Consider the following 23,880-nt stretch of genomic DNA (forward strand, 5'->3'; position numbering starts at 1 on the left):
TCACCCTTGGGTGTGGGGTGCTATATTAGGGGTCTCCAGGGAAACAGAATCAGTAGGAGATATACAGAGAAAAAGAGTATGAGAGATATTGATTGATTTTAGGTATTGGCTCACATGATTATGGACACTGAGAAGTCCCACGATCTGCCATCTGCACACTGGAGACCCAGGAAAGCCAGTAGTGTAATTCAGCCTGAGTCTGGAAGCCTGGGAATGGAGGTGCCAATGGTGTAAGCCCCAGCCCAAGTCCAAAGGTCTGAAAACCAGGAGTCCAAGGGCAGGAGAAGATGGATATCTATTTCCGCTCTGGCAGAGAGCAAATCACCTTTCCTCCACCATTTTGTTCTCCTTGGACCCTCAACAAATTGGATAATGTCCACCCACAATGGTAAGAGTGATCTACTGATTCAAATGCTAATCTCTTCTGGAAACATCCTCACAGACATACTCAGAAATAATGTCATAACAGCTATCTGGGCATCCCTGAGCCGGGTCAGATTGCCACATAAAATTACTCATCACAGTGGGAGATGCGGGGAGATGGTTCTCCCAGCTCTGAAGACTTAATCCCAGGGAAATCTGAGAGGCCTGAGGGGAAACGGCGGGGAGGCAGCTTTGGCTGAGTGTGTTGGCAGCACATTTCGCCTGGCACTGAAAGTCCTAGATATTGAGGCCTTGAATGGGGCCAAGGCTAGGGCCTAGGCCAGATGAGTCTGAGGCCAGAGTGCTCTTAGGCAAAACAAAAACAAACAAGAAATGAAGTGGTGAGCTCTAACATCTGAAATTGGACAAAACCAATTGGGAACCAATTTGGGTTTCACGTTAAATATCTTGGGATGTTAAAAGATAGCATCTCCTCTCTGGACTCTTCCTTATTCCTCTTTTTTTTTTCTTTTTCTTCCTTCAACTTTACCGAAACTTAGGCTTGTGGGCCAACACACAGTAAACTTGCAAAAGCCTGGAGAAACCATCTAGCTCAACCCCTTAGTTGAGGCCATTTGCAGCACCCCCCCAACCTAATATTTTGGGGGTGGGGAGTTTCCAACTGACATTTTAAAGTGCTTGTTCAGCTCAGATTTAGAACAGAGGATCAGCTTTAAATGGGGATGTTCCCGGAGCAAGATCCAGTCTCCTCGCGAGTCTCAGTCTGTCCCACTCAGCAAAATCAAAGTCTGGAGATGCACCAGACCCACAGTCATTGTAGGGGGAAGCCTTGGGACTTCCACAAAAGGAGGGCTGCAAGTCCTAAGGGGACATTGCTACCAACCAGGGTCCTTGGACTCTGTAATCAATAGAAATCGAAATCAATAGGAGGCCAGGCGAGAAATTCAGGCAAGGTTTTACTGGGGCTCGTGCTGCAGCACCAGGAAGCGAAAACAATAAACAGGTGTCCTTGTTCTATCTCTGAGGAGGGCAGGCTTGTTCCTTAAACAGGACGAGGGTAGGGGCCGACTGGTGGATCGGGCCAGAGAGGTGGCTTAAGTAAGCTGCCCAGCCCTTTGGTGGTGCTGTGTGCAGGGATCACACATAGTACCTTGCTTTTGCTCCCGGCAACTCAGAAGTGGCAGTTGGTTTGTGGCCTTTTTGTATACTGTTCATAAATTGCTGTGACTGCACATGCATGTGGTTATTTTTAGACACATAGTTTCTTTGAATTCTGTTGCTCCAGGAGACGTTTGTCCAGCTGCAAATGCAAGCACCCTGGTGGAGTGGCCCAGGTCCCAGCCTATCTCAGCATCTCTTTTAAAAAAGGTAAGTTGGGATGTGAGAGGGGATAAGATCCCTTTGGAAGGGCTTGTGGAGGAACTTCCATTCTTGGGGAGGCAATAGGTGTTCCAACCAAATGCCAGATGCTAACCCCTTCCACCTCCACCTTTCAAATGTTATTGCAGGGATCCTGGGATAAGTTTTTTTTCACTCTGCCTCTAGACGAGGCTTGCCCTTGTGAAGCCCAATACAACCATATGAAAGGTGCTTGCACTACAAGCAAGAAAACTAAGTGAGGCCTCCCCATGGGGGTCATCATGTGACTGCCCTGTCTCAAATGCCATTAGCAATCCTTTCTTCTACTTCTTTACCTTTGATCAGTTGTCTCATGCTGTTCTTTGCTCCTCTGTCTTCTGGGGATTAAGTGTCTCGACTTGCTGAGTGAGGACACTGAGACTGAGAGTAAGGACATGAACTGTTCTGTGTCCAGATTCTGTGGCTGCCTGCCCCTTCATGCCAATCTCTGCCTCCTCTTCTAATCTCTGCGGCTGTTACAGGATGCTCATCACTGGATTCTGGAGGCCCATCTGGATAATCCAGGATGATCTCACCTCAGGATCCTTAATTTAATTATGTCTGCAAAGCCCCCTTCTCCAAATAAGGTAATAGTCACAGATTCCAGGATTTGACATGGATGTCTCTTGCCGGGCCATTTTTCAGCCTACCACAGGCACAAAGGACTCTGAGAAACTCAGCAGAAGGAACAGATAAAAGGAGATCTGCTTCCGTCTGAAGCTAGGATGCAGCTAGCTAGCACCACCATCCCTCCCCGCCCCTCCATACTCCCACTAGTCACCCCAGGCCTGCCCTTGAGGCCTTCCAAAGTAGGTCCCTCCCCAAGCCAGTTTGTGAGACCCTTTCAGTGGTGTTAAGCTTGTCTGCCCAGAAGACAGATGAGGGAACGAAGTCCTAGAGCAGCAGGGTGGCTCAGCACCCCATTTGGGCGAATCTGGCGCACAGGAAAATCCTAGAACAAGGGATAAAGGCGGAGGAAGGATGAGGCAGGGAAGAGCTGGTAAATAAGAACACCCTTTTCTCTCCCTCCACTTTCAAAGGCGAGAAGCACGCACTTTCTGCGGGAGGCCGCTGCACCGGTCCACACTGGCGGGCAAGCGGGCGGGGAGTGTCCCCTGTGCACACGGTGGGAAATGGGTGGCTGCTCGCGCACGGCGGCGAGTTGGGGAGGGCGGCGCGCGCCCGGCTGTGCAAAGGGAATTGGGATGGGGCGGGGGCAGTGCCCCTCACCGGGCACACTGTGTGGGGGTGGGGACCGCTGCCGCAATGCGCGCCTCCGCCCAGGCTCGTGATCCCAGACGGTGAGAGGGGGCGCCGCGCGCCGAGAGAGCCGGCTGTGCATGCGCGCCCCCGCCCGGGGCTATAAAAGCCTCGCCACCTGCTGCCGCTAAGTGCGTCCAGTTGCCAGAAGCCAATTCACCTTCTCCAGCGGCAGCTCTTCTCGACATGGACCCTGAGACCTGCCCCTGCCCTACTGGTGAGCCCCCGCCCCCATCCTGCGGTAGAGCGCTCCCCTTTACTTGCAGAGAACCCCATGTCCTACCCCTTGGCTAAAGGACTTTTGGGGGAAGGGACCCTTATTTCTCATTTGTAATCTCATGAAGGATGGGGCGGCTGCATCCTAAAGGGCACTGAGATTTGGCACGCCACTTCCTCCTTTTAGGCCTGGCTCCACCCCGAGTTTTCCTGCGTTAACCCTTCCTGTGGCACTCCCCTCTCTAGGTGGCTCCTGCACCTGTGCTGGCTCCTGCAAATGTGAGGGATGCAAGTGCACCTCCTGCAAGAAGAGTGAGTGTGGGGACTCCTCTGCCTCTGCCCATGACTTCTGTGCTCCCCTGAGTCAGCATCTGTCCATGCAATATGCAGCGACCTCTAGGCCCCCTATTACATTGCTTCCTACCCTTACTGGAACAGAACCACTCTCGGAAGGCTTAAGACGCACAATCGCAAGGGTCCCATCAATGACTGACACCTAGGCCTGTGGCAGGGTGTTTTTGTAAATTCCTGGAAGATTGCAATGGGCAATTGGGATTGAAAACTGCTCCCCTGGTCCAGCCCCTCCCCTCAAAGTGTCCAGTGCCTGGGGAGCCATTAGTGAGCCTGGGGGTTAGATCTGGGGTTGGGGTCCCTTAGGCCCTTTCGGGCCTTTTTGGATCCCTTCAGTTTTACGTCCCCCGAATCTTCCCAAAGCAGTGTAATATGTAGGGAATGTAGAAGGTGGGGGGATGGGGAACGCCCTTATTCCTTTGTGTGTAAGACTAGGCACCGGCCCCTCATGGGTCTCCTGGACCCCCTACACCTGCACCATCTCTGCTCTTCCAGTTTATCCTTCAGGGCCCTTTTCAAGGCGATTTACCCTGGATATTTTCTCCCTAAGGCTTCACACTCCCCCAGCTCGGGCTAACCCCACCATCCTGGGGACTCCTGCACTCACTGAAGGGGCTGGGTGCTAGTTACTGGGTACCCCTCTTCCACAGTAGCCCAGCATGCAGCTGACACACCAGAGATGCTGAGTCAACCTAGGTGTAATACTAGGAAAGGGGCAGTGAACATCCTCCCTTTTGATGGGGACAGGTGGCAGAAGAGAGGCCATCAGACTGGGTGCCCCTGTTTTATCTGCAGGCTGCTGCTCCTGCTGCCCCGCGGAGTGTGAGAAATGCGCCAAGGATTGTGCGTGTAAAGGTGGAGAGGGCGCTGAGGCTGAGGAGAAGTGTAGCTGCTGCCAGTGAGGATGTGCCCCCTCCGTGCGAAACGTGTGTAAATAGTGCTTCATGGCCCAGTGCCACCTGTCCCCATAGTGAGGCTGGGCAGTGTGTCCCCATCCCCTGCTAGCCACTGGCAAGTGACAATAAATCCTATGAATAGCATAAGCTAAGGACTGGTCTCTTCTTAAAGGGGATTGGGGGTGGGGGTAGAAGGAGCCTAATATGAGGGAACTGCCCATTTGAAAGGTAAAATCCTGAGAGTGGCCACTGATCTATTTGGGGTGGGGACAGAGCTCTGGGGGCAGAATACATCCTCCCCTCACTTCAGATGGCACATGACCCTCCTACCAAGTCAAGCTCAACTCTGGGGAAAGACAGGAGACCAGACCCATATAGGTCTGTCGCTTTCTCCCACCTTTCAGCCTCACTGTCTCTATGTGTACAATGGGGTTGGAGGGAAGTTAAAACCAGACTCTAGCCCCCAAGTCCTGCAGTTTCTGGAATTTTCTAGTTGCTCCTGCAAAACTGCCTATTTTCAGAGTCATCAGAGGAGAGTCCAGGAGGCCCGGGGCCGTCTTGGCAAACTGTCAGCTGCGTTTCCAAGGTTTCACTGCCCTGAAAAGCCTGTCTCCCCTAAACAGATGGTTCAGCTCCTTTTCAAATCTTCTCATTTGGCAGTTTGTCCTCAGCTCTTTCCTTCTTTAAGGGGAAGTAGGGTAATAAGAGCTTTATCCACAGTGGTTGTGGTACAGCCCTTGATGAAAGGGAACACTCAGATCTACCTGGGTTGAATGGAAAAGCAAAATAGAATTCTGGGAGAGAAAAGTTTCCCAGTTAAGAAGACATGATGCTATTAACTCCAGTTTTCCTCCAAGTTAGTTCTTCAGGACAGTCCATTCAAAAGCCCACTGGGATTTTTTTTTTTAAACCTAATGGGCTAAGTTTGGAAAAACAGAGTGCAAAAAGAGCCAAGCCAGTTTTGAAAAGAAACAACCAAAAAGGCTTGCTCTAACCCCCTAGCAGTACCTGTTCTAAAGCTCTAGGAAGCAGTGTTGGCTCAGGAAGAGATCAGTAGGGCAGAGAGGATAGTTCAAAAACAGACCCCAATGCAGCTGCAAGGAAGAGATGATCAAATCAGTAGCAAAAGGATACACTAGTTAGTGGAAAATGTAGAAACTGTTGGCTACCCTTTTGCATATCATATAAAAAATAATTTTCAATTGACTTTCAAATTTCAATTCAAAAGGCCCAGGAACAAAATCAAAGCTGTATAAGAATTTGGAAGAGGAAAATAGGAGAATGCTTATTACTTTGGGGTAGAGATGACTCTTAAATAAGATACCAAAAAGATTGATAAGTATAAGATTATCTTGCCGTTAAGTCCTCTTAAGCAATGTCCTTAATCTTACTTGATCCTAGAACGGTATGATTATTATACTCATTTTACAGATGGGGCAATAGGGCTTAGGATAATTTGCACGAGGTTTGTTAAAAGATAAACTAAGGCATATTAAAAATAAGAGTTTATTTGAGCAAATATCTATTTGAATCGGGCAGCATCCAATATAGCAGATAGGAGCTCCAAGGAGCTGCACAAAATGATGACTTTCACAGCAGAAGGGAGCAGGAACAAAGAAGTTACAATAGGGAAAAAAAGCAAGTTGATTATCGCAGTACCTTTCCTTTAGGGGATGGCTGGGGTCCATCCCTAACTAGTGCTGATCGGGTGACCTGATCGGTTAAAGATTCCATTTCTGGGAGAGCCGAAGTCTCAGTTTGGTGATGAGAGGCTTACATAAGCAACATCATTTTGGGCCTGTTGTCTTGTTTTTAACAAATCACATAGCTAGAAAGTGGTAGAGCCAGGATTTGATTCCAGGCTGTCTGACCAAAGTCTAGGCCCTTACACTTTAAAGGCTTATCTTCTCTGTTAGCTTCTGGCTTGCCTTGTGTTACAAAAGCATCGAAACAAACCTTAATCACCTCATACTCATCAGGATGGTGTCTGTCCATTTGGACTGCTATAACAAAACACCGCAGACTGGGTAGCTTATAAACAACAGAAATTGATTTCTCACAATTTGGGAGGCTAGAAGCCTGAGATTAGGGTGCCAGCATGGTTGGGTGAAGCCCCTCTTCTGGGTCAAAGGCTTCTCATTGTATCCTAACATGGCGGAAAGGACTAAGGGCCCTGTGGGGTTTCTTTTATAAAAGCACTAATTCCCTTCATGAGATCTCCACCCTCATGACCTAAGCACCTCCCAGAGGCCTCAAAGGACACAAACACTCAGACCATAACAGATGACTACTATTTGAAAATGTTGGCAAGCATGTGGAGAAATTGGAACGCTTGTGCACTGTTGGAGGAAGTGTAGAACTGTTGTTCCGCAAAAAATTAAAAATAGAATTACCTTATGACCCAGCAACTCCACTTCTGGGTCTACACCTAAAAGAATTGAAAGCCAGGTCTTGAGGCAATAGTTGGAGGGTATTTTAACAGTAGTTACTTAAAACAGTAGCAAATTTAAAACGTACGTGCCGTCCATCCAAAAAGTTCACTGTACCATGGTTGGTGTCAGCAGAAGCCTCAAAACCAGCTAAATATCCTTCAGGATGGAGGTATTAAAATGGTCATAATGAACAGCTAATAAAAAGAATGCTATTAGGCTCTGGGTACTGCTATGCAAAGACCTCCACAACTTATCATTAAGTGAAAAAAAAAGTTGCATGTATAGTATAATGCTAATCACATTAAAGGAAATTAAAACTCCACATCTGTATATATCATGTATCTATGGGCAAGGATGTCTTTGATGAGCTTGAGCATGATGGTGGTGACAGAGGTGCCCAAGGGTGTTGCTGATTTGGAAGAAGATCTTGTAGAGGTGGGGCTGCATGTCCCCCGGGCTGGTGTCAGACACCTAGTTGAGCTCCGACCACGTGGGCATCTCGGGCAGGCACTCATGCTGCTTCATCCCCTCCGTAATGTTGATGATCTTCTCGTGATAAATATAAATATTCATTCTATCCCACAATCGAGTGCCTGAATCCATCAGCCTCTATTTCTATTGCCATGGTGGCAGGAAACTACCCCCAAGGCAGTCCCTTCTAGTCGTGACCAGCTCTAATTGCAAGAAAGGCCTTTCCCACCCACAGCAGAATCTTTATTCCTGGTTCTGCCTTTGGGACTGCAGAGCACAAGTCTAATTTATTCTTTTTGGCATGGTATAAACATCCAGGTGTAGAGTCAGAAAGTCCTGGGTTCAAATACCCATGCTGCCATTTATAGCTGTGTGACCCCGAGCAGGCCACGGAACTCTTCAGCACCTCATCTGTAAAACGTAGCATTGTGCAGAGGTCTAAGCGAAGTGAACTCAGAATGCCCTGATGCACACATAGTAGGTGCTGGCTGTTAGGCCCCGTGACTACTAAAGCAGATTCAAGGTACCTGCAAATGTGTTGACTACTCCCATCAAGACATGGGGTCTTCATCCTTCTTCCCCTTGAATTTAGCGAGGCTCTGTGACTTCTTGACCAATTGAATGTGGTGAAAGTGACCTGTGCTAGTTTAAAAGACTCACAGCTACCACTCCTGTCTCTTGATACTCTCAACCTTGGAGCCCTGAGCTGAATATAAGGACCCTGACTGCCCTGAGGCCACCATCTGAAGAGGCCACACGAGGGAGCTCTGGTCTTTAGTTCCAGCTAGGCTCAGCCTTCCAGCCACGCCTGCCAGGATGCCAGACTCGTGAGTCAAGCAGTCTTAGATCCTCCAGACCAGCCCATCCACCAACTGAATGCCACCAAATGACTTCAGTCAATGATACATGAAAACAAAAGAATTGCCCATATGAGCCCTTCTCACATTCCTGACCCACAATACCAGGATAGACAATAAAATGGTTGTTGTTTTAAACTGCTAAGTTTTGGGTAATTTTTTGCAAAGTTATAGATAATTGGTGTCACCACAGTCCACATATCTGAAGGCAGGTGTTTTCTGCTAGGTTAAACTTGCCCACCCCCTCAGCTGTTTCTCGCATGATGGGGCTTTGAGTCTTAGGGCCACTGTGATCAACTCTTTCCTAGACTACTGAAGCCCAACAGTGAACACAGCCCTCAGGGTGGTCTGCCCACCTGTGCCAGTTAGGGATCTATCCAGAATGATTTGAACAAAAGCAGAAATTTTTGACTCATGGTGGCTTCAGGCTTGGCTGGATCCATGTATTCCAATGATATTGTCAGATTCCATTTCCTTTACAATGAATTTGTTTTCAGGCTCTTTCTCATGGAGATGAGGGCTGTAAAAACTCAGCTTCACATCCTTTCAGGTTCAAGTGGAAAGAGGATCTGCCATTCTCCCAGCATCTCCAGCAGAAGTTCCACTGATTCTCTCTGGTTCATGGCTGGGTGACCCAATCAGAGCCAACTACCCTGGCCAGGGAGCCCATGGATGGGGCCTATTCCATCCAAGCCATATGGACTAAGAGTAGGGAAGAATGATTCTACAAAGGAAACCTAAGGGTACTGTCACTGGGAAAGGATGAATGAATGACTGGGCAGAAGAACCACAAATATCCACCTTAGCAGTTAGAAAGAGATGAAAAATCACCTCCCTCATTCTAGATGACATACTTCTATTAATGCAGGCTAGGGCCATATCATTGCCTCACACTGATAACTCATACCAGACTTGAAGAGGGGTATCTTTCCTCATCTAATGCCACTTGGCTTCTTTTCCTCACCTCCAACCATATGAGGAATGCAAGCATTAGAAATTCCTCCCTCTCTATCTCTGTCCCCCACAAAGTGAGGCTTTCATGGGTACAGAGATTAGCAAAATTGGGCCTGGGCTCCCCTTCACCTTCGCTGATTGGTCATCTCTCTCCTCAAAGAGTCAAAATGACTCAAGGGAGATGGCTTAGACCTGGAAGCAAATTTTACTGCCAACCCAGATGGCCTAACCTCAGGGTGATTCAGTACTTTTCAGGGTGAAAGCAAGCCTTATTGTCTCCTCATAGAGCTGGATTGTTTCACTTGAGTGGACAAGTGACCATCTGATTTATTAGAAACCAGAATTTTTGCATATATGTGTACATACGTAAATAACGCCACCACCAAAATCTGCCCACCACCCAAAGAGCAGCCCTTCAGTGGTCTCAGTCCACAGGGCTACTGGACGCAGTGAGATTTCTGAGACCTTAGCTCTAAAATCCGAGCATGTTTGCATGTGACCTGCAAATGCTAGTTCTCATCATTTGACAGACTAGTAAACTGAGGCTCAGGGGAGCCCTTGCACATATGGGCCCCAAGGTCACTCAGCAAGTGAGCGGCAGAGTGACCATTAGAATTTAGTCCTTTTGACAGTTCAGCTCTCCCGCCCTGCTTGGTGTTTTTATTTGAGTGAGTACACAGGTTCCAGAGTGGTGAAAAGCATTTTTTTTTAACTTTCCTTTTGTAATTGGCCCAAATGCAAAGAGGCCAGGCCTGGGAAGAAAGGAGACAAGGAAGAGATTACTCCCATTAATTGATTTGACAAATGTTTATTAAGTGCCTATTGCAAACTTGGCCCTAGGCTGGGGGCTGGAGACACATCTCAGGGGCAATGACTGCACCTGTTGTTTCCAGTGGCAGGCTGAGGTGCAGAAGGACACAGACATCACTCCAAGAACCACACACGTTCCTACATATTACAGCCATGGGAAGTGCCAGGAAGGAAAAGGACAGCCTGGTAAACAGTGTGTTCCACTGGCTTCCTGACCTAGCACAGGGGTCAGGACAGGATTCCAAGAGGAAGTGACGTTTGAGCTGAGTTATGATGACATTTGCACAAGACTTTACAGTAAATGCTGCCAGGACTGCCTGTCCTCCGCCCACCTCCTCACTAAACTCCCCACTGCAGCAACCAGCATTCCCTAAGTCCGCCAGGAACCTTCCATTAACCCGCTCCACTGATGACACACTCTGGATATTCCCAGGATGATGATCTAAGACCCGTTACACAGCAGCCAAGACACATGCCGGCAGGAAAGCAGGATGTGCCTCTTCAGAGAGGAATTTGGACACCACCTCTTCCCCTTAGCACCTCTAGGGAAGAAAGTTCTTGAGGGGTTTTCCCTTCCAAATGCCCCAGGGCACTGCCAACTTTCCAGCCGGCTGCTTTCTCCAGGGGCTGGAATACAACTCCTCCTCTTCCTCCCCTGCCTGGCAAAGACATTCTCACCCTCAGAGCGAGAAGGCAGTGGCCCACCTCCTGCCAGACTGGACTGTGTCTCCCTCTCTTTCCCCCCTACCTCCACCCTAGCTATGACCCTGGTATCACTTTTCCTCTTTTACTGTGGTGCTGAGTTTCCTGAGCACAAGGCTTGTGTCTTCTTGATTCTTATTCTGCCCTGTTGGTGATGCCTACCCTTAGAGGGCCTTCAAGCAGCTGCTGGGCCCACCGATTTGAATCACCAGGCTCTGCCAGTTGCTAGCTCTGTGACTTTGGGCAAGTTACTTAATCTCTCTGGACTGCCATTGTCTAAAACGGAAATGAATAGTCCTTACCTCACAGGGTTGTTAGAGCATTAAATGAGAGCTCGCACATAACACGCTTACTACCTTCCCTATCACACGCTGAAGCACTCGATATACAATATGTCACTAATAACCATCCCAAGGGTTTAATATGATGCTACACAATTATTAAGCCTTGACAGGTACAAAGAGTTTTTTTGTAATCTGCCGTGACTTCCATCTGGCTTTCCATCTGAGCAGAATCCCCGAGACTCGCTTAGATCCGCTCTCTAACTATTCGGGTTCAAGTTACAGGGCACGGGGATGGGGGTTGGAGGAGGGGGAAGGCGGTGGCGGGGGCCGTGCACAAAGCGGAGGGCCGAGGGCGAGGGGGGAGCGGGTGGCTCGGCGCACGGCCCGGCAGCCCTGCATGCGGTGTTCTGTGTTCGCGCTCCCACCTGGCCCCTCCCGCGCCAAAGTGGCCCCGGGGCGCACATAGGGCGGCTTCTGGGAACTGGTGCCCGGAGGCTCGTGTGCACATCTTGGCTGGGTGCGCACAGCCCCGTGCGCCGCGCGGGCCGCCAGTGACTCAGCGTGGGGCGTGTGCAGGCGGCGCCCGACCCGCGAGGGCTTTTGCACTCGCCCCGGCTTCTTCCCGTTATAAAGGCAGCCCACCGCGCGCTCCGCTCCAGCACGCCCTTCCATCCAATTACTCGCCACACCTGGTGCATCAGTCTCTGGTCTCCGGACTCCAGCCTCCGCTTCAGCTCGCCATGGATCCTAACTGCTCCTGCTCCGCCGGTAAGAAATCTGGTCCGGGGCTGGGTTAGTTGTAGAGCTTGAGAAGCAATTTCTGACTCATCACTCCGTTTCTGGGTACTAATTGCCCCTTTCTAAAGCGTTCTGGTGTACCCACCTCTACTCTTGAAGTTAAACTAGGAGGGCCCGTTTTACCAGATAAAATCAGAGTTCATGGCTTACCGAAGTTCCCACGAGTTGGTTTTGGAACTGGGACTCGAACTCGGGCTCCTAGCTCCCATGCCCGCGTTCAAGTCTCCAGGGACCCTTTTTTTTTTTTTTTTTTTTTTTTGACCCCTGACTTTCTCTTTGCAGGTGAATCCTGCTCGTGTCCTGGCTCCTGCAAATGCAAAGAGTGCAAATGCACCTCCTGCAAGAAGAGTAAGTAAAATTTTCTCTATGCCTACCCCTAACGCCACCCCCCGCTCCTACCCCCGCCAGGGACACACACACACACACACCGCGTCTACCCGGAGGGAAATTTAAATACCGCTGCTGGGGCCCCTTTCCTGGGGAAGGTGGCGCCTCCACTGGGGAGGACGGGAATCTATTAATTCTTTGTCCCAAGCGCTCATCTCTGCCGTCTCCTTTCCTTCCCCAGGTTGCTGCTCCTGCTGCCCAGTGGGCTGTGCCAAGTGCGCCCAGGGCTGCATCTGCAAAGGGGCGTCGGACAAGTGCAGCTGCTGTGCCTGAAGTCGGGGAGACACTACCCCAGATGTAAATAGAGCAATATGTACAAACTTGCATTTTTTTTTAATTCAACCTGAACCGTTTGCTAGTCCCCCACCCCACCCCCGCTATAAAATACATGAATGATAATAAAAGTTGTTGGCTTTATTCTGGCTGTTTTCCTTGGCTTGCCCTCAAGGGCTGGGGGTGGGGGGGTGGGATTGGACTAGAAGTACAGAGATTTGGTTTCTGGATGGAAATGTTAGTCCGTAACAAACTCAGTGCCTTGTTCAAGCCACATTACCTTACTAAGCTTCATCTTCAGTAAAGCGCAAGAGACTTAGGCCAGATGCCATAAGGGTGTTGGGTAGGTACAGGGTGCCTTCTGTTCTCATGTCAAGGGTTGATGGCCCAGAAACTTCTCATTCCAGAATTCTCATTCTCCATGGTTTCCCTGCCCAACTTCAGTTTCTCATTAAATTTTAGGCTGAAAATGACTAAAGGGGTGGAAAACTCCCCACCTGCTTTAATCCAAATAGGACTTCTAAAAAAACCCCTGTGGTGAAGGAACACATTTTATTTCCCATCCATTGCAGACCTAAACCTTGGTTAAAAAAAAAAAAAAGTTTAATTACTATAAAAATGCCATAAAAGAACAACACACGGAATATCAATAAATATATGAAGAACAAATTAAAAAAAATAAAAATTTTAAAACATCCCATATACGTTCATTGAAGGTGTCCACTGAGCACTGGAAACAGTTCACAGACTAACCTCAGAGTGTGGTCCCCACACACCTTGCATAACACAGCCCCTGGCACCCCAACGGGAACACCAGTCTTTGCTTGCATAGTGCTGCTGACAGGATACCGGCTACCCCTGAGAGCTCCCTGTGGTGATTTGGCTCTGAATCTTTGGAAGCTCTTCCATTGCTCAGACTGAATCCTGTCCCTCCAAAATCCAGCCGTTGGCTACTTGAAGGCAACAAAGTGACTAGGGATTTGGAGGGAATTACCCAGCCATTTACCAGCAAGAGGGAGTGTGCCTGAGAATTGGTTCCAGATGGAGTATTTCATCTGCCCACGCTGGGTGCTGGAAGATTCTCCAGTCTGGAGGGAGTGGTGGTGTTTATTTGGCAGGAGTGAGGTGCTCAGTGACTTGTAATTAATGCCAACGGTTTGTCCCGCTGGTTATTTGTGGAGGGAATTGCTATTTGATGTAAAATAAAAGGGAAGAATGAGTCACATGAACCAGGAGTCAGGACCATGCTTGCCCACAGGTGCCCTGTGTGAAGAGGGATTTCAGAAACCAGCCAGTGCTGAGTGCATGGGCACTGATGTCAGGTATCTCAGATAACAGCCTACTTTGTGACAAGAGGTATGGCCTGGGTAAGTTACCTAACATCGCTGATTCTCAATTTTCCTGTTTGTGAAGAGATTATATCTCATGTGGGGATTAAATGATAGTGTCTTCATTCCCGGCTTAATAAACACTGGGTGTTATGAACATTATGTCCACACTGGCATTTGTGGAGACTCCTTTTAGCTCCCAACAGACTCTTGGGGAAAGGCTCATTGGTTTAGGAACATTACTCTGGGTCGGAGGTTTTAGATGGGATTGGAAATTGGCTGATCCAGTGTCAAAGGGAGTGTGGATGACCTGCCACGAGTCCCCCAGAGACAAGATGCTGCCATAACATTTGGACAGACTCAGAAGCGAAGCCTTTCCCACCCTCATGTCATTTCATCTGCACAGGAACCAGTGAAGAGTGAATGTGTGGGAGGGTTGGAGTGATTGTGCCAATTCCAGAGAAGTTAACCAACCTGACCAAGATCACACAACTTGGAGGTCAGAGGTCTGAACCTCTACTACAACTGACCTCAGCCATCATCATAGCTGGCAGTTCATGCTGTCTCTGGATGCTAAATCCTGCCTCTCACTTCTCAGAGTTAGGAGGACTTTTCAGGATGGACCAGTTGTGCTCCTGGCTTGACACATGGGAAACTGAATCCCTGAGAGGTCACAGAGCTATGCAGACTGTCTGCTCAGTGCTCCTCCCACTGCTGCCTCTGTGCTTGCTTTCAGCATCCTCATCTTTCATATGAAGTCATAGTGTAGGGACGTAGGTGAGGGCAGGATGCTGCAGTCAGCCTGAATGAGTGCCAATCCCACCTATGTCACTTATGTTACATGACATAACCTCTCTGTGGCTTAGTCTCCTACACTGACAAAGGGCAAAATAAAAGCATATGGCTCATAGGTTTAAAGAGTTAGTACATGCAAAGAACTTAGTCTGGTGCCTGGTATGTGGTGAGTGGTCTAAAATGTTAGCTATTACTTTATTATCGTTGTTAGTATATTATTATTGTTGTTGTTGTTATATATAACATAGGGAGTATTTATTTACCTCTAGACAAAGAAGCAGTGCTAGAAGCCCTGCTGTCTGTCCTCATCAACCATTTGAGCACATGACCTGTAGTCCAAAGAGTCAATCAATCACACTTTTCACAAAATTGTAATCAGCACTGGGGGGATTTATACCCCTGAGCACAGTCTATGCCCTTACGGTTCATACACAGAAGGATGCCTGCCCTGTCTGCTACCACTGGCACCAGTATTTTACTTAACATCTTTCCTTTAGATGATTTATATGTTTTAAAATATATTTGTATTAGCATTCTCTAGAGAAACAGAACCAGTAGGTTGTATACAGATAGATAGATAGCGATCTATTTTAAGAAATTAGCTTATGCAATTGTGGAAGCTGGCATGACTGAAATTTGTAAGGCTAGCCAGTGGCCTGGAAATTCTGGTCAGAGGTGATGTTGCAATCTGGAGTCTAAAGGCAGTCTGCTGTGTGTAGTATATTGACTATTCCTCAACTAAAAAATAAAAAATAACCCATAAAAAAATAAATAAAAATAAAGTCAATCTGGTGGCACAATTCCCCCTTCTTCAAGGGACCTTCAAGTTTTTCTCTAAGGTCTTCACTGACTGGATGAGTGTCTTTCACATTATGAAGCGTTAATTTGCTTTTCTCAAAATCTACTGATTTAAATGTTAACCACATCTAAAAAATACCTTCACAGCAACATCAGGTTAGTGTTAGACCATTATAGACCACCATTTGTCAACTTGGCACCCATACAACTTCTTAAACCATACTTAATCTCCAAAAAAGACAATAACAAGGTCATACTTCTACCTAACACGATACAACTATCCTACCTACAACTGAAAAGTACTGACCCTTTCCCCAAAGGAGGATGCAAAGTCCTTGGGTGATGGTCACTTTGGTACTTGATATTCTGTAACTTAAATACATAAATAAATAAATACTATGATGTAAAGTCAATACATTCTATGTCAAATGATAAGGGGATAAAAGAGGGAGGAGAACACAAATATTGCCATATATATATAAAACAAAATAATGAAGAAGTACTCATAAGAGTTATAGTTGTCATTTCTGTTTCTGGACCTGGTCACGTGGTCATAGCTGACATTTATAAATACCTTCGACTACCTATTCCATATTCCTTTTGCTGCCTGCATGCAACTCAGTCATTCATGGTTCTTTACCTGGTGGGGTTACCTAAGTCTTTAAGGGTATGGGCCTTTGGCAGTCCTGCCTTTATTGGGTTGTTAGAGTAATTTTCCATGACTTTAATCACAGGGCAGGGTAGTACTAAGAGATGCCCTAAGGGACCCCTCTATTCCATAGCCTTCCGGACCACCATTGTAGAGTCTCACCAATAAGCCAACAGTAGTGGCTGCTTCTTGCAACTAGCTCCAGTCAGCATAATATCATCAATGTACTGGACCTGTGTGGTGTCTTGTAGAAGCAAAAGGGGGTCTAGGTCCATGAGAACTAAATCATGACATAGGACCGGAGACTTGATAAGCGTGAGGCTTATCTCCGTTTAAAAGATTTCAAGCAGTACATTGATGTTGAAGATATAGCAAAGGAAAACTTTGGGCCAAAGGAAAACTTTATCCTTGGCCTTCTCCTTCCCTTGGGAAGCTGACTGGATTCAGATCCAGTGGCACTATGTCTTATCTCTGGGCTTAGACCCTGGGCAGATTAACATACTTGTGACTTACCTTTCCTATCAGTCAAATGGGCTCATAAATAATAATATTCCTCTTTCAGAGTCCTTGTGAGGTTTGAAAGATCAAAAAAATGATCAACCAGGTGTGACATACAAAAATGCTGTGTAATGCTCAGTAATACTGAAAGGGAAAAAATCACTTTTCTTGATATGTTAAGTAAGGCTAGATCTGCATATCACCTAAAATGACCCCTCCCCTGGGGGCATCCCATTTTCTGAACAGCTCTCCTGGAGTGAGGTGGGCTGGCTAGGCTGTGGAGTCCCTGGAGAGTTTTATGCAAAAGATTCAGACAAATGTGCTCATAAGTCCCTTCAGATTTACAGTGGAAGAAGGACAGAAGCAGAAAACAGTGTCTGCCTGGAAATCAAGAACAGAAAAATAGTGCCAAAAGCCCCTGTGGGCTCAGGGAGAGGAAATGCACTGTGAGGCAAAGGTCACATCCAACGCTGGGCCTCTGCACACAACACCCTCGGGACTTTACACCGCTCCCCGTAAGCCGGGGATGTGAGCACAGGCTAGGGCTGCACACGGGCCCTAGGAAAGGACGTAGCTGAGGACAAAGGCACGGGGAACTGGGGTAGCAAACAGAGCGAGGACAGAGTTCCAGGAAGATCCCAGAACAAAGGTGACTGCCTACCTTGGGAAAATTTGGAAGGGGCGGGCAGGGAGGCTGGGACACGGAATGCCGCCCGGCACACAGTCCTTCCGTGAGTTCTAGGGCCAAAGGGACGTCCCAGGCACTGCGCACAGACCCAGCCTTGCTCACAGACCCAGCCTTGCTCACGGAACCCTGCGCTCCGCCCAGCCAGGTGCGCACAGCCAGGCTGGGCGGGTGCAAGGCAGGGACGGGGCCGCTGCACCCGGGCTGCCTCCTCAGGGTATAAACATAGTACGCGGGCTCCTGGGCTCCAACACACCTCCCACCAGCAAGTGAATCTTCTTCTCCGCTTGCTTTAGACCTCCGGCCTCACCTTGCCTCCAAATGGACCCCAACTGCTCCTGCTCCACTGGTAAGGGACCCTCGGCTCTGGGATTCTGGATGCCACTTCCCCCAAATCAAGAAGAGTCCCTAGGTTAGGAGAAGGGAGTACGCTGAGCTTGAGCTGAAGCGGACTTCTGTAGTTAACCCCAGCATGGACTTTCTCCCTGATCAAGCACCCCCATTAGAGCTTTTCCATCCTCCCAGCGGCTTCCATTTAAGAGGCAAAAAGCCTGAGGTTTAAGGCTGTCCTCTCCCACATCATCCTGGTGGTTGGGGGGCTGCTGGGTCAGCCGCTGTCCAGGCCTCAGATTTGCTTGTGCTGAATGGGAGTGAGGGGATTTTGTCTCTTCTGGGCTCAGACATAAGTTCCCGGCCACCAGACCCAGGCTTCCTGAATGGGCTCTGGAGCCATTCCTGTGGGGTAAATATAAGGCAGTACACAGCCTTTTGTAGCTAAAGGGCAGAGAAGGTGGGGTGAGACTCTGTCTATGCTGGACAGGAGTTCCTAGCGCTGGGCCCTGTACCCAGGAAGAGGATGTGGGGAGGGATTGTTAACTGTCCTGGCAGAGGAGGAGGGTTTAGGGAGGGACTGTTGTCCATCTGCTGGAGCTCCTGCCTCCCACGTCCTGCTCACTGCTGGTCGTTCCCTTCCTGGCAGGCAGCTCCTGCACCTGCGCTGGCTCCTGCACATGCAAAAACTGCAGATGCACCTCCTGCAAGAAAAGTGAGTGCGGGGCCTTCTTGTGGAAACTGGGGGGTGCAGCTAGGATGAGGGAGGGAACCAAGAGCTGGTTCTGAGTGTATGGTTCTGGGGAGCTGGTCTCCCTTTGTCCCCTGGAACCTGTCACTGCTGCTTCTGACTTTCTGCCTTGTCCTGGGCTTAGATGGGGCAGGGCAGTCATTTCCTAGTGGAACCCAAACCCCAAGGGTCCTCCCAGTTGTCTTGGAACAGAGCATGTTTTTCTGCACTAAGGGTCCTCTGGGTCTCAGGGCTTGTGCCTGGTGTTGGGCCAGGGAGGTGCCTGGGAAAGTCATCTCTGGCATCTACTTTCCCCATCTCTCCTCAGGCTGCTGCTCCTGCTGCCCTGTGGGCTGCGCCAAGTGTGCTAAGGGCTGTGTTTGTAAAGGGGCATCAGAAAAGTGCAGCTGCTGTGCCTGATGTAAGGGAGAGCCTGCTCCAGATGTAAATGCCCAGGGACGTGGGCAAACCTGCATTTTTATCCAAACCTGACCTGAATGTTACAATCCCTTTTCCAAGAAATATGTGAATGGTAATAAAAAAAATTGTTGACACTATTCTGACTCTGCTTTCTTTCCTGTGCGTGGGAATAATGGCTTGTGTGCCATCTAGGTAGGGCTGGTATAGGAGACTGGATGAGAAGTGCAGAGACTTGGGTAATGGAACAGAATGCTAATGCATAATAAACTGAGTACCTAAAGCAAGACACACTTCTTCACTAAGTTCATCTTCTGTGAGATGGAAGAGCGTTACTCCAGATGCTATAATGATTTGGAGCAGACACAGGGTCCCCTCTGTTCTCATGTCAAGGGTTGGTGGATGGCAAGGGCTGGTGACTTCTCAATTCTTCATTTTCCATCCTTTGATTTCCCTGGACAACTTCAGTTCTTCATAGATTTCAGGCTTGATAGACTGTAAAGAATTTGGAATCAAACCCCTAGTTACCTAAATCCCTACCTAGGAGACTCAAAATTCCTGCGCCAAAAGATTGATGTGAATTCTCTAGCCATGGTTTTTATTTTCTGTCTTCACAAACCTAAACTCTGGTAATATAAAATAAAGTGAATTACTAAGAAAAATGTAAAAGGACACAATATACAAAACCCAGTTTTTGTTTAACAGACATGTTTGAATAAATATATAAGGAACAGAGTAAGACAGGAAAACTTTTTTAAATTTAAAACTACACATTTATTCATTGAAGGTGTGCACTGAATACTGAAAACACTTTACAAATGCCCCAAGGTGTGGACCACACACACCTGGAGAAGCACGGCCCCCACAGCCCTACAGGGGACATCAATCTTGGCTTGCCCATCACCACTGACAGGACAGCTGCCACCCCTGAGAGTTCCCTGTGCTGACTTGGCTCTGAATTTTTGGAGGTTCTCACATTACTCAGGCTGAAATCTACCTTTTCTTCAAAATCCAGCCCATGACTACTTGAAATCAGCAAAATGACTAGAAATTTGGAGGTAATGCCCAGACATTCCCCAACAAGAGGGAAAGTACCTGGGAACCGATTCCAGATGAAAGATTTCATGTCTGCCTGAGCAGGGTGAAGGCAGATTCTGCAGTTATGAAGTTGTGGTGGTGTTTATCAGGAAGGAGTGAGGCATTGAGTGACTTATAAATAATGGTAATGGCTAGGTCCCCCTGACAAGTTTTGGAGGGATTTGCTATTTGATGTAAAGTCAAAGAGAAAGATGAGTTACGTGGCCCAAACTCAGGACGCTTACCCACAGGTGTCCCGTGTGAAGAGAGGCTTTCAGAAGCCAGCCTGTGTTGGGTGCGTGGGCGTTGGTGTCAGGCAGTCCTGGGTCACAGACCAATAAGGCACTTACCTGCTGTGTAACCTGAGTAAGTTGCTCAACCACTCTAAGTCTCCATTTTCTATAAAAAGATTATATCTCTATGTGGTATTAAGTGAGAGTGGCCTGGCTTCTCACTAGGACTCAATAAACAGTGTCTACTATCATCCTTCTGTTCACAGTGACTTTTCTGGGACAGAATCTTGTTGAAGCCCAACAAGCTCTTGGAAAAGGCTAGTTGATTTGTAAGCATTACTCTGGGTTGGAGGTTAAAGTTTGACTGGAAATTTACTGAATGTGTGCTGGAAGGAATGTGGTTGACTTGCAATAGCTCACCTAGGATAAGATGCTGTGACAGCACTTGGGCAAACACAAAAGACTTGCCCACCCTTCATGTCACTTGATCTACATTGAATGAGTGACAAAGAACTTGCAGGGGCTGGAGTTACTGTGCCAATTACACAAAGTTAAAGCTACCTGGCCAAGGGTACCGAGATCACATTCAGAGGTCTGAACCTATACTTCAGTTGTCTTACCTCTTTGCCAAAGATGGCTGATTATGATCTAACTGGATGCTAAGTCCTGCTTCTCCTTATTCAGAGTTGGAAGGGTTGAGATAGTCCAGTTGTGCTCCCGAATGGAGAGATGGGAGTCTGAAGCCCAGAGAGGCCACAGAGCCATGCAGAGGGATCTGACTGCCAACTCTGCTCTTCCCACCGCTGAGTAAAGGGAAACAACCACTTGTTTTGTTATTTAATCTCAGATCTGCCTATCACCTACAATGATCCCTCTCCTGGGCGGGGGGTATCCCATGCTTTGGGGACTCCATCCTGGAGTGGTGGATCTGAGAGGTTGAGGAAACCCCCTTGAAAGTTTAGGCAAAAGAGCACCCAGATAAATGTGCCCATCCATCCGTTCAGCCATGAAGAATGTAAGGAAGGAAGGGTGACAGAGGCCTGTGTTCGCTGCGTTGCTGTTAAGGGAGAAACCGGAGAAACGGTGACTAAAAACCATCGTAGGGGCCAGGGCAGGCAATCTTGGGGACAGGTTAGGGGCGGGAGACTGATGGTGAAGGTCGCATCCATCACAGATCTCTGCATACACCTCAGGCTCCAGCCATGCCTGGAAAGTGAGCAAGTGTTGAGGTTGCACACGAGCTCCTGGAAAGGGCGACACTGAGGACAGAGGTGCGGTGGGGGGTGGGGGGCGGGGGCGGGCGGAGGTTGGGGAAGACGGCGAGGACACGGGTTCCCGGAACACCTGGGGACACCGGCGGCGGCCATCCTTGGGAAAATTGGGAAGGGGAAGGCAGGGAGGCTAGGACACCGCGTACCTTCTGGCTAACTGTCCCTCCCCGCGAACAGGCGCCAAACACCGCCCTGGGTGTGTACAACAGTTTTAGGTGAGCTGGGAGAACCTAGCGCTCCGCCGGCATATTGCTCACAACCCGGCCCCCGGCGCTGCGGTTGCCACCAACTCCAGCCTTGCTCACGGAATCGTGACCTCATCCCGGCCAGGTGCGCACAGCCCGGCCCCGGGCGCTGCTGGCGGCACGGATCCGCCGGGAGGGTGCAAGGCGGGGGCGGGGCCTTCCAGACTCCAGCACGCCTCCCGCCAGACGAGTGAATCTGTTTTGCTACGTGCTTTAAACCTCCAGCCTCACCTCGGCTCCAAATGGACCCCAACAGCTCCTGCTCTCCTGGTAAGGGACTCCTGGCTCTGGGACTTGGATGGCCCCTTCCCAGCACCAAGACAGTGTCCCTGGAGTTAGACAAGGCAGAATTTTTAATTTGAACTCAAGTGGACTCCTGTAGTTCGCCGGGTGCTTTCTTCCTAGGCAGGGTCAGGAGAGAATTTCCAGTTTCCCTTTGCCTCTGTTTTTGAATAGAAGGTACTGAGACTTCAGGCTGTCATTTTTGAGGTCACTCAGATGGTCAGAAACTGCTAGACTGGGACCCAGTGTCCTATCTAGGCCTCACAGCTGCAAGACTGATGGAAGGAGGAGACATTGACTCTTCCTGGTCAGAACATGAGGCCCTGGCCCCCAGCCCTAGTTTGCCCGATCTGGGTTTGGAGCCTGGGACATTCCCTGTGGAGTAAAATCGGGAAGGCACCTACCTTCCCTGGCAAGAGAGAAGGGGAAGGCTTCTTTATCTGCCTGAGTGAGACAGGAGCTCCCGCTGCTGGGTCCTTACAGAGGAGGCTGAAGGGAGGGATTGTTTTCCATCTGCTGGAGCTCCTGCATCCCCTGCCTGCTCACTGATGGTGTTTTCCTTCCTGGCAGGCGGCTCCTGCATCTGCGCCGCTTCCTGCACATGCAAAGACTGCAGATGCACCTCTTGCAAGAAGAGTGAGAGTGGGGTCTTCTCTGGGAATCTGGGGTCAGGGCTGAGTCAGAGGAGGGAGCCCAGAGCTCAGCAGGCAGGAGCAGGGCAGGGACCCAACTTCCTTACATCCCTCGCTCAGAACCTGAACCAGAATCAGAGGTGAAAGAGTCATAAAGTCCCAACCTCTCATTCTAGAAAGGTAAACTGAGCCCAGAGTTGTCACCTAATAGTGTCAAAGATGGAGCCAGGAATAGAACCTAGGTTTCCTTTCTCTGGATGCTGCCATCTGAACCCTCCAGTGTCCTGATCACTTTAGGTTCTTGAACTCGGTGACCAAGTGCATTTTCTCTGATCTGCTGGTGCAGCCCTCTCCTGTGGACGCAGCCCAGAGCTTCCCTGGCCCTCCTGGGGACAGCTCTGGCAGCAGCTTGCTCCCTGTCTAATCTTAACCACTTTTCTCAAGTGGATTTCCTCAAGGAATTCACTATATGGTTCTGTGAGGTGGGATGCTGGCTTTCCATTGCCCCTGGAGGCCCTGCCACAGTCTTCAGGTATTCTGCCCTGTCCTGGGGTAGACAGAGCAGGGCAGCCTTTTCCCACTGTCAGAGACCAATTTTCTCAGGACAGAGCACACCCGCCTAAGTCCTCTGGGCCTGGGGGCAGATCTTGTGCCAGGCCTGCAGTTAGAAAGGGAAATTCCCAGGAATGTGTGCTCTGGCTCTCACTTTCCTTTTCTTCCCCAGGCTGCTGCTCCTGCTGCCCCACGAGCTGTGCCAAGTGCGCCCAGGGCTGCATCTGCAAAGGGGCGTCTGACAAGTGCAGCTGCTGTGCCTGAAGTTGGGGAGACCCTGCCTCAGATATAGATCAAACAGCATGGACAAACTTGCATTTCAAAATTTATTCCTACTACTCTGACCAGATGCTGCATTCCTTTTTCTATAAAATATGTGAATTGTAATAAAATTCATTGACTTTATTTTAGCTCTGTTTTTGTTGGTGTGTCTTGGAAGTAACATACATTATGGTCACCAGGACTGGGGTGGGGGATTGGGCTGGAAATGCTGAGACATGGGTTCTGGACCTAATTAGTTGTCCCTAACACAGTAAGTGCCTTGAGCAGGTCAGGTTACCTCTCTGAGTTTCAGGTTTTCGGATAGAAATGAAAGCATCATCCACACGAGATAAGGGAATGAGGCACATGGGTTCACCTCTGTCCTCATTGTAAGTGTTGATGGCAGAGAAACTTCTCAGTTTCTCATTTTCACTCTCTCTTATCATCTGCCAAACTTCAGTCCTCAAAGATGTTAGCCTATGAAAGAACTCAGACAGGATGAAATTCAAGCCCCAGCTGTTTTACCTCTACACAGTGCTTACTTCTAAAACACTGTTGAAGGACCAGGTTTTATTTTCTAAGACTGACAGATTTAAACTATGGTAAATAAAATGAATTACTAAG

General features: G+C 48.8%; 3 protein-coding genes and 1 long non-coding RNA gene across 5 annotated transcripts; all 4 read left to right on the plus strand.

Moving 5' to 3' along the window:
• Positions 1–1,232: 1,232 nt before the first annotated feature.
• On the plus strand, positions 1,233–3,233 carry LOC106730310. Its single transcript, XR_004322424.1, has 4 exons — positions 1,233–1,571; positions 1,670–1,752; positions 2,265–2,782; positions 3,067–3,233. It is a non-coding gene; the product is annotated as an uncharacterized LOC106730310 (long non-coding RNA).
• An 8,386-nt stretch (positions 3,234–11,619) lies between these two features.
• LOC102514448 (metallothionein-2) lies at positions 11,620–12,617 on the plus strand. Its single transcript, XM_006179781.3, has 3 exons — positions 11,620–11,783; positions 12,096–12,161; positions 12,382–12,617. Exons 1-3 carry the CDS (start codon positions 11,756–11,758, stop codon positions 12,471–12,473), a joined length of 186 nt encoding a protein of 61 aa, XP_006179843.1. The 5' UTR covers positions 11,620–11,755; the 3' UTR covers positions 12,474–12,617.
• Positions 12,618–17,049: 4,432 nt separating this feature from the next.
• LOC102505666 (metallothionein-1C) lies at positions 17,050–18,843 on the plus strand. Of its 2 annotated transcripts, none has more exons than XM_006190107.3 (4): positions 17,050–17,190; positions 17,523–17,575; positions 18,206–18,271; positions 18,615–18,843. In XM_006190107.3, exons 2-4 carry the CDS (start codon positions 17,548–17,550, stop codon positions 18,704–18,706), a joined length of 186 nt encoding a protein of 61 aa, XP_006190169.1. In that variant the 5' UTR covers positions 17,050–17,190; positions 17,523–17,547; the 3' UTR covers positions 18,707–18,843. The 2 variants fall into 2 exon arrangements, with proteins under 2 accessions (XP_006190169.1, XP_014419352.1); XM_014563866.2 differs by lacking the exon at positions 17,050–17,190 and adding an exon at positions 17,239–17,374.
• Positions 18,844–21,513: 2,670 nt separating this feature from the next.
• Positions 21,514–23,400, plus strand: LOC102513965 (metallothionein-1D-like). The gene is made up of 3 exons (XM_006179779.3): positions 21,514–21,799; positions 22,382–22,447; positions 23,168–23,400. The coding sequence occupies exons 1-3, from the start codon at positions 21,772–21,774 to the stop codon at positions 23,257–23,259; spliced, it is 186 nt and encodes a 61-aa protein (XP_006179841.1). The 5' UTR covers positions 21,514–21,771; the 3' UTR covers positions 23,260–23,400.
• Positions 23,401–23,880: the final 480 nt, after the last annotated feature.

This window comes from Camelus ferus, chromosome 9 (genome assembly GCF_009834535.1).
Source record: "Camelus ferus isolate YT-003-E chromosome 9, BCGSAC_Cfer_1.0, whole genome shotgun sequence".
NCBI classification, from domain to species: Eukaryota; Metazoa; Chordata; class Mammalia; order Artiodactyla; family Camelidae; genus Camelus; species Camelus ferus.